Source organism: Curcuma longa, chromosome 18, assembly GCF_044706935.1.
Source record: "Curcuma longa cultivar G26 ecotype Majalengka, Jawa Barat chromosome 18, ITB_CL_G26_1.1, whole genome shotgun sequence".
In the NCBI taxonomy this organism is placed as follows: domain Eukaryota; kingdom Viridiplantae; phylum Streptophyta; class Magnoliopsida; order Zingiberales; family Zingiberaceae; genus Curcuma; species Curcuma longa.
In genome coordinates, this window is record NC_133878.1 from 3,611,129 (window position 1) to 3,628,864 (window position 17,736).

The following is a 17,736-nucleotide window of genomic DNA, read 5'->3' on the forward strand; positions in this document are numbered from 1 at the left end:
GTAAATTGGCATACCTTGATATAGGATTCATACAAGTGCTCACTCAGTTCCACCATCCCAAGCTGAGGAAGAAGCCTCTGATGAGCTTCAAGGCGCTCAGTAGCAGCCTCACAAACGGTACGGGAGACTAAGCTCCCCGGATCAATTTGCATGCCCGGTATTGAAACGGAATGAGGCACATAAGGCTCCACAATATTTGGCTCATCGGCCGCCGGAGCACCAGACAAAAGGGAGGGAGAAGGCTTAGCTCTCGAACCTTGGTCGCAACCACCCCGATCTCTCGGACGAAAGACTGGAGGTCGGGACAGAGAAGGGGGGCTCTGAGCTAGTAAGTTCAGTAGTAGCTGAGCACTGGCGCTTGTGTAATAGATCCTTCTCGACCGTCCCAACAGGAGGTCGGGTCTTTTGCTTCTTCTGATGACCAGCTCCAGACGACTGAGGTCTGGAAGAGCCCGCGGAGACAGCCACCTTCTTTAGCTTGGGAGCGTGGGGAGTCGACACCTTGTCTCTGGTCTTGGAATGAGAAGTGTCGCCGGCAGCTCGGCTCATCACAGGGGCACGAGACGGGGGTAGGGCGCCAGGGTCTTCAGTAGGATCTCCGGACGCCCACATGCTTTCTAAGCGGGTCAGGTCCCACTTGAGGACCTTATTCATAGAAGCATTCAACATTATACGACCTACATAAAAAAGGAAAGGTTAATGAGCAACCGCGAAGTCCGTTACTAAAGGAAATACTTACTTAAGCAATCCCCCAACCGGATTTGGATAGGGCTGAGCTCTGCTCGGTACAACAAGGCCGTGTTCTCCACTAGATCGGTGACGTTAAAACTTAACCCCTCTAGCCTAGCCGACGCTTCTATAAAAGCGGGAGACCGACGTATCCGACCGGAAGCAGGAACCGAGGGTAGATCGGTCGCCCATAGGGTAGGCCATGAATATGGCTGAGGAGGCCTGAGGAAGATGAAGCAATCTTTCCACCCCTTATGAGAAGTCGGATACTTAGCCAAGAAACTAAGTCCTTGCCTCACCGAGAAGTAAAAAACCTCACATTCAAACCGACGCAAAGCATACAAGGCATTGAACAGAGGGGGGTTAGTTTAATCTGATACAGCCAACATATAATGACCGTACCACAAATAAAGCAATAAGAATTTGGTGCTAATTGGGAAAGATTGAGGTGATAATACCGTGCCAATTCTAAAAAGAAGGAAGGGATAGGAAATCTAAGACCACTGGTCATCTGGTCGTAAAAGATAGTTATGTGGCCTGTAGGAGGTCGATCAGGCCTCTGATCGGACAAGGGCACGTACAAGGCATAATAGCTAGGAATCTCGAACTAACTCCTGAACAGGCCAGCGGCGTCCGAATCATAAACACTGCGACGGGTCTTGAACTAGGGAGTTGAAGGAGACAAAGAAGCCATACAGATAGAAATCGAAAATAAATAAATAAATAAATAAAAGACAAAACCAGGCTGAATAATCAAACACGGCAACTTAACAGACACCTGCGTGCCAGGGATAGTAAATATACCGACGAGAATGCCTGGTAAAAGCAGCGAGACCAAGGATAGTCTCCTTAAGAGTAGCTAATTCCTTACGGAGATCGGATATAATCCTCTCATGATCGGAAGAGAGCTGCTCCCGGAGCCCTTTCTCCTCAATTAGATGACGCTCTAAGGATTGCCTTTGATTAGTAGCCTCTTGCCTCTCGCGGTCAAGCCTCTCCTGCTGAGCAACATGGTCAGCCTCTAGCTTCACTTTCTCCTCCCACAGGTGCCTCACCTCCTCTTGGACCAGGGCTCTGTCTTCCTGTAGGTTCTTTACAGTGACTTGGGAAGCCTGGATTCCTGCTCTAGTTGAAGAAGCCGACTTGTTTGGAGCTCTACGGCTGCCTTAGTTTCAGTCAGTTCTGTCTCAAGGACAGAACCTTTCAGCTGGCCCTGTAGCTCGGACATCTGAGCTTCTAGTTGACGATTGGATGGCTCTAGGCGAGGGACCCTTCGGTCCAGTTCCTGGTATTCCTTCAATACCTAAGGACAAACATAATAAGGCAATCACAATGTCAGGAATAATTCGTAAAAGGAGGAAAAGAAGTATGGCTATACCTTGGCTAGAGAACTGTTTATACGCTGGCACAGGAGGTCATTAGGCAGCTTCGGCAGAACTTTCGTTCAATATCGATGGTAGTCTTCCACCGAAGTACAAGCTCTTTCAGCTTGAACGGCAGAAGCAGTCTGTGGAGACGAACTGATCTCATCACTTGGTTACCAGATTCAAGGAACTTTAGTACTTTAGCCTGCAGGTCTAGAGTTCGAATCTGGGGAAGGCAAAAATCCACTGGGCAGGTGGAAAGTCCTAGTAGGTAACGGCACGGTCGATAGTCGACGACCCATGACCCACAGAAAAATAAGAGTCGAGATAAGTAGAATTCCCACGGGTGGATGGGCTGGGTCGTTATAGAAGTTCCCGATTGGAGACCAAATCGGAGAGGCTCGGGGAGACCAACTGACCTCCCGAAGATGCTACTTTGATATGATCCAGACCGAGACCAAGAAGAATCGGAAAGTCCATGGGGCCGAGATCCATGCGGTTCAGGAAGCCCGACCTCGACAGCTTTTGAAGGTAAAGAATCGCTGCAAGTATGCCCTGGTCGAGCTGAGACGATTGTACAAGTCGCTGCCGACTTACCTCCCGAGCTGAAAGAAGAACTCGGTGCCTGCCTCCTCCGGAACCAAGACGTATTTGCATGGACTTCTGGGGACCTTACTGGCGTCTCTCCTTTCATCGCGGTCCATCAACTCAACACCATGCCCAACGCTCGGCCCGTCAAGCAGAAAAGAAGACATTTCAACCCGGAGCATAATAAAATCATCCGGGAGGAGGTGCAGAAGCTCCTGAAGGCAGGACACATTAGGGAGGTGTACTTCTCGACTTGGCTGTCCAACGTGGTGCTCGTGCCGAAGCCAGGCAACAAATGACGAGTCTGCGTGGACTTCCGAGACCTCAACAAAGCCTACCCAAAGGACTGCTACCCGTTGATGAGGATCGATTAGTTCGTGGACTCAACTACCGGGTGTGAATACATATGTATGTTGGATGCCTACCAAGGCTATCATCAAATTCCACTCGATGTAACCGATCAAGACAAGGTTAGCTTTATAACAGCCGACGACACTTTTTGCTACACCGTTATGTCATTCGGTCTAAAGAATGCAGGAGCTACCTACCAACGCTTGATGGACCGAGTGTTCCAGCATCAGCAGGGCCGAAATATTGAAGTGTATGTCGACGACATACTGATAAAGACGACTCGGGGAGGAACCCTTATAGCCGATGTAGAGGAGGCTTGCAATACCCTCCGTCGATATGGACTCAAGCTGAATCCATCTAAGTGCCTATTTGGTGTCCGAGTCGGCCGGTTCCTCGGGTACATAGTGACCGAGAGGGGGATCAAGGCTAACCTTGAGAAAGTACAAGCTCTGACGCAAATGGCTCCCCCTCGAAACCTTAGGGAAGCTCAGAGGCTAGTCGGGCGTATTACAGCTTTGTCCCAATTCATCTCCTGGTCGGTAGAACACATCTTACCTTTCTTCAAGATTCTAAGGAAAGCTCAGTGGTTCGAGTGGAATGCCGAATGCAACAAATCTTTTGAAGAACTCAAAGCTTACCTGACTCAGCTTCCCCGACTTGCAAAACCTCTTCCTAGCGAACCGTTGTGGATGTACCTATCCACTACCGACTCAGCCGTCAGCTTGGTTCTAGTTAAGAATGAGGGGCAAAGTCAACATCCCATCTATTTCTACAGTCACTTGCTGAAAGATGCCGAGACCCGATACATCAGCTTGGAGAAACTAGCATGGATCTTGGTCCTATCGGCTCGACGTCTCCGACCCCACTTCTTGTCCCATCCAATCACAGTGCTAACCAACAACAACTTAAGACGAGTGCTCACTCAATCTGAGGCATCCAAACGACTCATCAAATGGATAGTTGAGCTCGATGAGTACGACATTCAATACCAATCCCGCGCGGCCATCAAAGCTCAAGCATTGGCCGACTTCCTCGCTGAGGTTCCCAAAAATGAATTGGAGGAAGAGTGGAAAGTATATGTGGATGGATCCTCCAATAAACAAGGAAGCAGAGTCGGTGTACTCTTGATTTCTCCAAAGGGAGAGGAGATCCGGCTTGCCATACGGCTCAGTTTCAAAGCCTCGAACAACGAAGCTGAATACGAAGCCGCTCTCGCTGGTCTTCAGGCAGCCAGACGGATGGGGGTGACTCGAGTACAACTCTACTCTGACTCTCAGCTGGTGTCTCAACAAGTGGAGGGAAGTTATGAGATCAAGAATGATCGGCTCCGTAGATATGTGGCGGCCTTTATAAAGTGGAAGGTAGAATTCCAAGAAGTCTGCCTCCAGAAGATTCCCCCAGCCGAGAACTGCAAAGCTGACGAACTAGCCCAAATGGCTAGCTCCGTTACCGAGTGGGCGGATGAAGAACCAATCACCCAAGTGGCATTGGTGGTGCAGATAGACCAGTCTTCCGGTTCTAACGAGCTGAACGATTGGAGGACTCCAATACTCACCTTCCTCCCGACCGGTGAAACACCATCAGATCCGGATCAAGTGCTCCTCCTCAAAAGGAGGGCTTCCCGGTTCACAATGATCAGAGATCAATTATATTGGCAAACCTTCTCCCGGCCGTTGCTCAAGTGCCTTGGCCCCGAAGATGTAGGTTACGTAATGAGGGAAGCCCATCAAGGCTGTTGTGGCAATCATCTTGGAGGCCGATCTTTGGCTCGGAAAGTTCTTATCGCCGGATACTTTTGGCTGACTCTTCAGGCGGATTCGGCCAAGCTTGTAGCAACTTGCATTCACTGCCAAAAATACCAGTCATTCAGCAAGCATTCGACTGAGCAGCTGAGAGCAGCAACCATTTCATGTTCCATCGACCAATGGGGAATGGACATAGTCAGACCCTTCCCGATTGGGCCACAACAAAAGAAGTTCCTGTTGGTCGCCATTGATTACTTCTCTAAGTGAGTAGAAGCCAAGGCGTTAGCAAGGATCACAGAAGAATCAGTGATCAAATTCCTGTGGAAAAACATCGTGTGCCGATACGACATTCCGCACCGACTCATCTCGGACAATGGGCGACAATTCCAAGGAAAGAAACTTCAAGAGTGGTGCCAGGGACTCGGTATTCAGCAGGCCTTCACTTCGGTAGCGTACCCACAAGCCAATGGACAAGCCGAAGTCGTCAACCAGGAGATAGTGCGCGGGCTAATGACCAAACTCGATCACGAAGGAGGTAGCTGGGTGGAAGAATTGCCTTGCATCCTCTGGTCTTAACGCACCATGCCAAGAGAAAACACTGGTATGATGCCCTTCCACTTGGTGTACGGCGGAGAAGCAGTAGTTCCTATGGAGATAGGGGTCGAGTTGGATCGGCGACAGTGCTACGATGATGACAATGGTGGTCGCAGACTCATGGAATTGGACCTTGTCTCCGAAGCCCGAGACAAAGCTACCACTCGGCTAACAGCTTATCGGCAATGCATGTGCCGCACCTACAACAGGCGAGTTATCCCTCGAGCTTTTCAAGTGGGTGACTTGGTGTGGAAGAAAGTCAAGCTGGTGGGAGATGTCGGCAAGCTCGAACCGCCATGGGAAGGACTGTATCGAGTCGTCAAGAAAACAAGTTCTGGCGCCTACTATCTGTCCGACTCCTTTGGCAAGGAACTGATAAGACCGTGGAACGCCACTCACTACGCCCCTACCGAACTTGATGACTCCCAGAGAATCTCTCCTCTCTCTATCTTCTCTATACTTTTCAATGTAAATGTTCATGACAATAGAAGCATTTTTTTAGGCGACATTGTTCCCGTCTCCTCAAAGCCTCACTTTTTCGATCCTCAAGATCAACCTTTCCTGACTCGGACATAGTCGGGATCGAGCTCGAATTCAGGTGTCGGACCTGCTCCATCAACAATTGCCCTTTTCAGGGTTCACCCTTTTTCGACTCGGACATAGTCGGGATCGAGCTCATATTCGGGTCTGGAAGAAGCGCGGAATAAGACGATCAAAAATCAAGAAGGTCGTCAACAATACGAAACCACCATCCACCGGCAAGACTAAAATGAAGTGCTACGGGTGCGGTCGAAAAGGGTACTTCATAGCCGACTGCCTGAATCAGAAGAAAGACCGGAGGACCAGAAAGAAAGCTCTCAAGGCGACTTGGGACGAGTTGTCTTCCGAAGAGTCAGATGAGGAACCGACAACGACCAATTTTCTTGCCCTTCCAGCTCAAGATGAATCGAACCTGAGTGATAGCGACTTGGATAGCGATGAAAGCCACGGATCCGTATCCAGTTCAGAAGGTTTGACCCCCATTGTAAGTAACGAAAGATTATTGTCAATAATAATTAGTTTAACAAAAAAATTTAGCTAAATCTAGTGCCTTGGTTTAATCGCTCTAAGAGGAGTTAGTACCCCTCAAGGAGAAAGTCAACACTGAGCCACCAACTCAGGTCAACTCAGTTGAGGATTCGACTCAAGTTCAATTCGAGGAAGAAAATTCCCAACTGAAGACCCAAGTAGGTGAACTCAGACTATCGCTTGAGCGATTCACCTCTGGAACCAAGTACCTAGATATGATGCTTGGATCACAGAAGGCTGGATACAACCGATCGGGTATTGGATATTCAAATAAATATAGATCATTCATGTCATTAACACATAGAACACATAACCAAACTAGAGTCCGAGTGTGAGTTCCTAAGTTTAACTTGGTTAATCCAATTGGACTAAACTAATACTAGGTCCCTAAGGATCAGGTCTACTTGATCCAACCCAATAAGGGGCACGATCCTGGGGGATCCAAAATACATTGCTTGATAACATGTTTAAATTAGTTTTTTACTTTCCAGCAATAGAAAATTTAGGCTAGAATAATGACTAACTGTTTGATTAATTCTTGCCAACCTAATACTAGGGGTGGGGCGAGATGATAGTACGTTAGGGAGGTTTGGGTTAAGTGGTCAAGAAGGGTAAGGAGTACCTGACTTGATTCATTTAATCAAACCAAACTGGCAGAAGCTACCTCGCCACATCCTAGACTAGTTAGACCAAGGTTTATCAATAAATTAGTTAAGTTCATAATTTCTTAAATTAATTTTATCTTAGAATTTGGTCGTTGCTTCGATAACCAAGAAGACCTCTGTGCCTCGCCACTGCCTGGAAACTAATTTTTGAAATGTGGACTTAATTGATTGATGATTAAACCTGAATCTAACTCAAGGTTAATCAAATATAGATACCTCAAATAATAAACAAAGATAAAATCTGTAAAATCATCTCACAACACCCATAAGATCAACTACTTATAAACTTAGACTTGGATGAGATGAATTAGGTAATAATCTTCTAAATAAACTCAACAAACCAAATAAATATTACTTAATTAAATAATTTAAACATCTTAATTAATTAAAATATTTTATTAATTAATTTTCTAAATTTAATGTTCAAAACTTGATACTTCAATTAATTTTCTAAATTTAATTGTCAAACCATAACACTTCTTAATAATCTTAATTAAATCATAGTCAATCTCAATAATTTAAATTTAATTAATTTTTAATCTAAATAATTTAATTAATTTTCAAAAATCCTAATACTAATAATGATAATTAATCTAAATTAAGTTTCAAACCTTAATACAATAATTAATCTTACTTAAGCTTCAAAACTTAAACACATAATTTGAAATCTTATGTAAATAACTTTTAACCCTTAAATAAAATTTATTTGGCTTAATTCAATTAATTCTACTCATTAATAACGCGAACCAGTCGACTCGACCAAACAGTTGAGTTGACCTGAGTGTTTTCCGCAAAAACAGTCACTTCACTGACTCAAGTCGACTCGAACGAATAGTTAAGTCGACCTGAGCCAATCCTAAAGATGGCGCTAAATTTTCTCATGAAAATGTCGTTCCACTGACTCAAGTCGACTCGACCCAAGGTTGAGTCGACTCTCACCGCCAACTCAAGTCGACTTAAGTCCACTTGAGTCGACTTGAATGCGGTTATAAAACAGACCGCGCGGTCCCACTTCCAAAAAACCTCTAAATCAACTTTTTACTCCCTTTTCCAAGCCGTGTGAAGCACGTTAGGTCCACAGGAATCATCTTCTAGCACCAAAATGCCCAAGTAAACCCTAAACTCTTCCCAAGTTATTAATTTTAGAATTTACTATTCTGTTAAAACGTTAAAATATTGTGTTTAGATGACATAGGAGAGGCCATGAGGCTGGACCCTCTAGGACCCCCTCTACTGATCCTAGATTTCCCACAGATGAGTTGAGACTTAGGCTTTAAGAGTTATCCTTTTTACCATTATCCTGTAGATCATTAGATAGAGGGTTCTTACTACGATCATGTGCATTGTCCATGCAGGTCATAGACCACTACCACTTAGACAGACTAGTGTTTTGTACGATCGCGGCCAACACTACATTGTGTGCCGAGTTGTAAAACAACCTAGTCCAAATAGATGACTTATCATTCACCACCCGTGTCGGACAGAGGGACATCACCATCACTGCATCCATGATTAGTACATTCGTAGGCTTCCGTCCCTCTCAGTCTACATTTATAGTATACCCATCTACGGATCTACCATTTGGTGATCCTTATTCTGACATTACCCTTGATGTCATGCATACCTACTTCTTCCAAAAGGATCGAGCTCCTGGATTTGTATCATTTCATTCCGGTAGACTCCGGATACAGGACTATATCTTGTATCAGGTTGTTATCCTTTGCATTCTGCCCCTTGCCACTAGGGATCTCACTCGGATGAGACTCTTTCACTCATTTTTGCTATATGCTTTTATTCATAGATTAGATTTAGACTTAGGCCTACTCATGTTTCACACCATCCTCTATGCATCTTCTGTAGTGACCAGTAGGAGAGTCCACATGCCCTACTGTCACATTTTAACAGGATTGCTAGGCTCACTAGGGGTAGATACCACTATTGATGATATTCTACCACTTGGTGACTTTGATTATATAGGTTCTAGAAATCTAGCTCTAGGTGGTGTAGCAGTGGATGATGAGGGGAGACTTTCCTGGAGGCATCCACCTCAGCCCCAGATTCAGCCTCAGCCCGAGCCAGCACCCAACATAGACATTGGAGCCGAGCTAGAGGAGCTTCTTGAGCTTCTAGATCTACCTGCTCCACCTCCTCCACTGACCACTGACCAGATGTTGACCAGAGTGGAGGACTCGCTTCAGGCTGTGGTAGGGAGACTTGATGCCCAGGGTGTGAGCATAGCAGAGATTCTATAGTTGCTTAGGGCTATGTAGCCACCTCCGCCACCACAGTAGTTGCATTTTATGTAGTTTTAACAGACACATTATTGTACATATGCTGACTTACTACTCAGTTAATACTCCAAAAGTTTGATTGCTTATGCTGTTTGTTTATCTTTGACAGTTAGGATTATGTTTGGTAGAATAGAAAAATATTGATTTCAAAAGTCAGCTAAAACCCAAGTTGGACACGTGCCCCACGGATAAATATTTTTATATTTAATTATATTTTTAAATATTAGCTTGGACTCAAACTCTTAGGTTTATTTTTTGATTATGTCAAAGGGAGAGAGTTTATGAGTTTTTAAGTTATTTAAAAAAATGGAGCTTCCAAGAAATTTCAAGTGTTACAAAAGTTTTTAAAAAGATGAAGCTTCCAAGAAATTCCAAGTATTACAAAAGTTTTTTTCAAAATTTCAAAGGGGAGTCAAAGGGGAGAGTTTCTGAGTTTTCAAATTTATTCAGACTCATTTGTAAAAGTTGAAAGTTTTTACAAAATTTTAAAAGACATGGAATTTAGTTAAATCTAAATTCAGGGGGAGAGAACTGAAGTTTGCAAAAACCTGCTTATTTTTAATTAAACATAAATTCAGGAGGAGAATTAAAGCAGGGGAGTTGTGAATGATACACTTCATGAATATTTCATTTATGCACTTCAACTTACTATTTTAAGAGATATATATGTTATTTAACTTAACTTGAAACTGTAGCTGTGATAATCAAAAAGGAGAAGATTGTTGGTGTAAGGAGCATCAGACGATCGAACCTTAGTTTTGATAATGACACTAGGTTCAAGTCAAGTGTGTGGTTGAACTAATGTTGTTAATCCAAGTATGCAGGGAGCACAGGTTGAGCAAAGTCCTAGTTGAGGCTAGACAAAGGGTTAAGCCCTAGTTGCGGCTAGGCACGAGCAAGCCTTGATCTGGAGGATCAGGCGGAAGCCTTGGTTGAGTCAAAGTACTAGGTGAAGTCTGGACTAATTTGGAGGACCGAGTCATAGCAAGAAGTCTGGGCTGGTCAAGAGGACCGAGTCGTAGCAGAAGTCTGAGCTGATTTGGAGGATCGAGTCACAGCAGAAGTCTGGGCTGGTCAGGAGGACCGAGCCACAGCACAAATCCTGGGGTTGAAGACAGAGCTGAGCAAAAGTCCAACAAGTCTAGAGGACTTGTTGGCACAAGGTAAATTCTCCTAAGAAGAGTGGATCAAGACGCATTCCCAAAGGGAACAATAGGCGTCGATCTAACCCAGGGTCTTATTGGAGACCTGAAGTTAAAACCAAGAGACAGTTCTAGGAACTGACTCTCCAAAATCTTATTTTTATGCATCGGTCTAACCCAGGGTCTTACTGGGGAACAATAGGCGTCGGTCTAACTTTTTATGCAAGGTTGGAGAGAACAAGCACATAGACTTCGAGCAGAAAAATCAGATTTTTCCATGTTGGAGTCGACTTGAGTGAAACTCAAGTCGATTGGAAGTCTGGTCAACGGCAATAGGAAGTCCGGGTGGTTCTGTGTCTCCACGCAGACTCGAGTCGACTTGAACGAGGATTGGAGTCGACTCAAGCACAAGATAACAGTGCAGAGAGGTAAAAGTTATCGGGAGGTGCCACGTCGGACTAGAGTCGACTTTAGTAGAGACTCAAGTCGACCTGAGGTCAAGTCGCCGCGAACAGAATGGATCAAAGCTGAGCTAGAGTAGACTTGAGATAAGGTTAGAGTCGACTTGAGTCCTGTATAAAAGAATAGTTTGACCAGAGGGCAGAAATAACATTTTCTAACATTCTACACGAGCACTCTGACAAGACAACGGCGCCCTGAGCATTCTGTGTAACCCGAAAGCCGCCGCTACGCCAAGTTTGTAAGAAAAAGCAACGATCAAACAAATTTTGGCAGCATGCTTTTTGGTAACCTGTATTTAATTATAAAGTTCATCTTACTGTCATCAAATTTGTAATCGATTGACTTGTGTCTGTAAGAAACAAGTCCTGATAGTGGATTGCCCGTCAAAAATGGTCAAAGACCATGGGCCTTGGAGTAGTAGCCTTAGGCTGTGAACCAAGTAAACCGATCATGTTTGTGTAATTGCTATCTTTTCTTTCGCATTATTTTCATACTCTGTACTCGATCGCTTCCATAAATTATTCTACTCGATTTTGAGATATTTTCGCTTCCTCAAAGTTTAATTCTCGATAAATTGAAAATCGACTGAAAAAGTGAAACACGCTATTTACCCCCCCCCCCCCCCCCCCTCTAGCGTGTTCACTTCGATACTATAGTTGATACTTAGACTTGAAACTTAATCTGATACTTTGACCCTAGTTCTGTTGGATGCCTGATACTTGATACCTATTTCTTGATACTTACAGTTGATACCTTGATCTTATTGTTGATCTATGATACCTTGTTGTGGGCTCTTGTTGTTGACCTATATTGTTGATCTATAATTTTTAGTGCATGATTTGTCATTATTTACCTATCATGTTGCTATTCGTGTTATTTACCTAGTTGATACATTGTGTTACTCGTTGTATGATACATGCCAGTTGACCTTTGATTGATCTATTCATTGATAGTACAGTCTCGAGTTTGTATCATTGACCCGTAAGGACTCCTCCTAATTCATGTTGATTATGCTGAGTAGTTGTAGTTATTAATTGTTGTGTTGAGCATCACAACATCATAGCATGTGGTTGTTGTTGGCTCTCACTAACACCATTGTTGATAATTGTATAGTGAGAGCATTATCGCACTACCTGTGTGGGTGCGATCATTGTAGTACTGCCTGTGTGAGTGCGATTATTATAGCACTGCCTGTGTGGGTGCTACCAGGACTAGCTATCCTGAAGACTGCCCCTCCCTCTCACGTGTAGTTGGTTTGTTGTTGAGTGGTTGATTCCTATTGTGCACCCTAGTTCATTGTGAGAGTGTCTAGGGATGTTGAGTGCAGATAATGACCAGGCTGGAGATAGCTCCCCTGTGATATTTTCCCGCTCCCCACTCACGTGTAGTGGTTAACAGTTGGAGTGTGTACAGTTATCCTGTATGGCACCCCAGTTCATTGTGTGGGTGTCTGGGGTGGCGAGTGCAAACAGTGATCATGCATGTTGCCTGTGATGTGTGTTGCATATGTGCATGCATTTGCTGGTAGATTATTTCACTGCATTGTTGTTTACAATATCTTTGTGTGTGACTGTTGCACTTGTTTGATATATGACTATTGCATTGTATGACATGACATGCACTGTTTGAATTCACATGATCCCTATTACCATGATTCCCATTACCTATTAAATAGAATTGACCTTTTCCTTATGTATCATTTATAGAGACTGTATACCATTTGTTATCTCTGTTGATATTATATACATGTTGTGCACTTCTATTCTGTATTCCACTGAGTATCTGATACTCACTATCCAGACCCTGGGTCTTTTATTCTTCCCAGGTACCAGATAGGAGTTTTACTTAGAGCTTGGAGACCTACCAGGCTGCTTCTATCTCACATCCTGAGACTTTATGGTTTGGTTAGTATTGTTTCTGGTTGTATTTGGTTTGTGGATTTTACTTATGGACTAGTTAGTGAGTATCTGAGATCGGATTTATGTGCTTGTGGTGTTCTGGATCTAGTTATGTTTTGCTGCGAAGCTTTTACTATCTTGTATGGATTTATCATTTACACGTTCTGGTTTTTTGTACGTGTGTTGGTTTATTAGTGTGTGGCCTTGTGGGCCTTATGCTTAGAGTTCATTATCTATTATGCATTTGTGATGTATGTATTGTGGTTGTGTAGGCCTTATTGTGTTGTTGAGCGGCTGTGTCGGCCTTGTATTAAATTGTACTCAGGAAAGTTGAATTGTTACAGGGGAGATGCTGCCGAAATTTTTCGAATAGTCATCTCTCAGGACGTAATGAAAAATCTCAATGAATATCGGTATGACTCACAACAAAATAAAATATCAACTCTACAAGTCCAAAATAAAAGAAACTCCTCAAACATAATTATAACAACAAAGTCGACAGATATGAACACAAATCCACAAACCACATGAAGTAAATCGAACAAATACTCCTCTTGCTGTGAGATGGGGTAGACTGGTAGAACTCCAAGTTTCACAGATAACATCCCTATCTGTACCTGGGGAGGATGAAAAGAAACTCGAGAGTCTAGGTGGTGAGTATAGAATACTCAATGAGTACTAGACAGATAGTGCACAACTAATAAGTAAACATGGATATCAAAAAGATATAGAGTCTCTCCAAAATGATACTTAGTGAACAATGCCAAAAATACTACATATATCTCATCAGCCTCATCATATAACAGGTAATAAGTAAAACATCATGTATGTAATGTTACACAATACAACAAACATATATCATAACAAGTGCAACATACCACAAATAGATGTAATAATATAAATTATTAACAAATGCATGTACATTACATATGCATATACATCACAGACAACATGCATGATCACCGTCTACACTCGTCATCCCCAAACACCTATACAATGAACTAAGACGCATGACAAGACAACTGCACACAATTCAATAACTAACCAATACACACAAGTGGGGAGCGAGCAGAATTTCTCAAGGTAGCTATCTAGCTACTCCTGGTCGCACCCAACATAGTACAACAATGCTCTCACCGGTCAAGTAAATGCCAACAACAACAAACTACCACACCTACTACTATCATATATATGTTATGATGCTCAGATCAACAAGTAATGATTATATTTACATAGGCATATTTAACATTCATCTAAAGAACAATATCTATCCACTCATGATAAGTCATCAATCAGGCATATTTAGTAGTAAATTCGTGGCTAGATAATACGACAAGTAAATGAGACTGTATTGATAACGACTAGATCAAATCACAGGTCAACGATTAAGTACCAAGCATCGAGTGCAATAAGGATAAAGTCAAGATATCTAACAACTGATTTATAATATGTCATGCACCACAAAAGAGATTTGTACTGACCAAATATAGAAGTACCCACCTGATATGACAAACGTCAGAAAAAGAACCCCCAATACAATCTCCGTATATAACAAAATCAACAAATCAAGATCCTGCAAATTACAATATACAACACCCACTAAATACAATAATACATTTAAATTTTATAATAAAATAAATCACATAATACACAATAGACTATCTTCCCCACTTAACTTATCTAGCTCCTCCCCTAACCTTAGCCGGATCTAAAACTAATATAACCAAATCCAATTAAACTCATTCCAATTAAACTGTTAACACAACAAGATCACCTATAATCCAACTAAACTCATTCCAATTAAACTGTTAACACAATTAAACAGTTAACACAACAAGATCACCTATAATCCAATTAAACTCAAGCTAACCTCAGCCGAATCTAAAACCAACCTAACCAAATCCAATTAACACAAGCTAATTTCAGCCGGATCTAAAACTACCGGAAAACAAAACAACAATACCTCAACCTGATCTAAAACTATCGGAAAAATAGATCTCAAGCTAATCCAAAATAACCAATAAACTAACCTGATCTCAAGCTAATCCACCGGAACAAATCAATTGACAACCCTTAGCTCCATCGATTCCCAACAGCAAAGCAAATCCTAATAGAAACAAACACGCAAGAACTTCACATCCCAAAACAATCCACAAAACTTGACACTGTAAAACACTTAATCGGCTTCAAGAACACTCACCTCACAGATATGTTGTGCCCTAGAACCACAAAATGTCACGGGTTCAAATCCTGTCATCCCTACCTATTACTTCTTCTATGGACAGTAACGAGGATTAATTGAGAACGATTCAAATTGTACATAATTTTCCATTTTTTATACTATATGTATGCAAGATGCATTGGGGTAGATTTCTTTACAGTACAGTTGTATCCCCTGCCATAAGCATAAGAAAGCGCTCTTAGTTCAATTTGGGTTCCTCCTAAGCTTCGATTCCTCCATCGGTCGAAACTCGCCATCCTCCACTAATCAACTTCCAATGATCTGTGAGGTCAACAAACTCAGAAATTTGTACAACCCCCATTGAATTAGGAATCCAACTAGGCATTCAACTTACCGATTGATCCTTCCCCAGCTCTGAGCTCCCGTGCTCTTGTCGTGACGATCATCGCCAACCCAACAGATCTAATCGACCCCTGAAGAACGTCAGATCTGCCAGCTGGAGTTTCTGGTCACCAGCCGGAGCCTCAGATGAACATGATCGTGCGATCAAGTGAGAAGAAGAAGCTTGTGAACTCTGGCGGAAAGAAAACACCGATCGCGGCTTTAGAACAGGTATTAACGGGTTAACGAGTTTAAAATGAACCGGATCTGATCCACTTACCCAATTGGGTTGATTATATGGACTGATTAAATTGGTTGATTAAATAGGCTTCAACATTAAAACCCAAATTTGAAGCTCAATCCAATAATAACCTAGACTTTAATAACAATCATTAGAGGTAAGGTTTAATGAGATATCTAATTAAACTCGTTTACCTCATTTAATCCCCCAACAAATCAACTTAGCCCAAAAATAATACTAATTTATTTTCCAACTAACCCCCTTAAATCTAAATTAAATTATCATACCTCACATTCTCCCCTACTAATAAAAATTGGCCCCCAAATTTACTATCTCTGTACTATAATGTAGAAATATTGTAGTAAATAAAGTTATACTTCCAATAAATAGATGATGATATTGAGCTCGGATCGCATCCTCCAACTCCCAAGTGGCTTCCTCATCTGTATGGTGCTGCTATCCGACTTTTACTAATTGAATAGTTTTGTTCCGCAATTGCCGCTCCATATGACCAAGATCCGCACCGGAACCTTTTTATAAGATGCATCTAGACCCGACCACGGGCCGGGTCCAACTAAGACCTGGACCGGGTCAACAGGCCGGTTGGCCCGTTGACCCGGTTAGCCGAGCTGAACCGGAACCGGCCCGGTAGGATGCCGGGCCGGTTACGGTTCAAGCCTGTTTTGAACCGGCGGACCGCGGCGGGTTGAACCGCCGGTTTGGGTTTTTTTTTAATTTTATGATTTTTTTCAATATCTGTTTAATATATAATGGTATATATTATCAATACATTTTTATATAAAATATATTTATTCTAATTTAATTAAATTATAATTTAACATGTAGTTGTTAGGGATCGAACCAGGACATCCTAGGACACAAGGGTATATACCCACCACTGTTCTACAACATCTTTTATTTATAAAATTAATATGATTATATATATACTATATTTATATTTATTTAATTCAATTTTAATATAGGAAACAATTCTCACCGGTCAAAGACGTAGACACTCATCTATCCAATGACTTTTATACATAATTTCAATACAATATTATATATAATATAGTTATATATTTATTTCAAATATATTATAATACACGTTGGGATCGAACCCGAGAGTTTCATATGAGAAATTGATACAGAGACCACTATACTACAACATATTTAGTAAACTTATTCAATAAATTTATTTATATATTTATTTCAAAATTATATTTACATGACGTTAGTGAGGAACGAACCAGAGTCTCCCACGTGAGAAAAAGGAATACGCACCACTAAACTATATTGACTTTTCTCACTTTTTTTCAATATTTTTTTATATATATTTTAAAATTTTAATATAATAATCTCGAACCGTCGTGAACTGTCGCGAACCGTGAACCGGCGATTCCGAACCGTGAACCATAACTGTCTTGGGCGGTTAAGGTTAAGGGTCGACCTACCATGAACCGTCGAACCGGCGGTTCCGAACCGTCGAACCGGCGGTTCTGAACCGTGGTCGGGTCGGGTCTAGATGCGTCTAGTTGCAAAGGAATCAGGATTTTCTTTAAAAATATGAGTATGATGAGGTACGTATTTCCGTAGCATAGAGACATGAAATATGTTATGAACACCAGCAAGTGTCGACGATAATGCTAGGCGGTAAGCCACCCCCGTCAATCCGCTCAAAAATCTCAAACGACCCAATGCAGCGTGGAGCCAACTTCCCTCTCAATCCAAATCTCTTCACCCCTTTCGTGGGCGATACCCGTAAAAATACATGGTCCCCAACAGAAAATTTCATAGGTCTTTGTCTTTGATTTACATAACTCTTCTGCCTATCCTGAGTCTCTGATATACACTGTCTGATAGTGCGTACTAACACTGTGTCCTGCTAGATGCTCTATGGACCCAACAACTATCTCTCACTAGCCTCCTCCCACAACATTGGAGATCGACATGTTCTACCATACAAAGCCTCAAATGGAGCCATCTGAATAGAAGAATGATAGCGATTATTATATGCAAATTCAACCAAAAGTAGGTG

The 17,736-nt window shown here is 42.4% G+C and overlaps 1 protein-coding gene across 1 annotated transcript; it reads left to right on the forward strand.

Annotated features, from left to right (window-relative positions):
* The first annotated feature begins 3,238 nt into the window (after positions 1-3,238).
* LOC141812107 (uncharacterized) lies at positions 3,239-5,044 on the forward strand. Its single transcript, XM_074700154.1, has one exon. It carries the CDS (start codon positions 3,239-3,241, stop codon positions 5,042-5,044), a length of 1,806 nt encoding a protein of 601 aa, XP_074556255.1.
* Positions 5,045-17,736: the final 12,692 nt, after the last annotated feature.

Bases quoted from the DNA above. Each gene is read 5' to 3' on its own strand.
- LOC141812107 (XM_074700154.1), top strand. From the start codon at position 3,239: ATGGACCGAGTGTTCCAGCATCAGCAGGGCCGAAATATTGAAGTGTAT.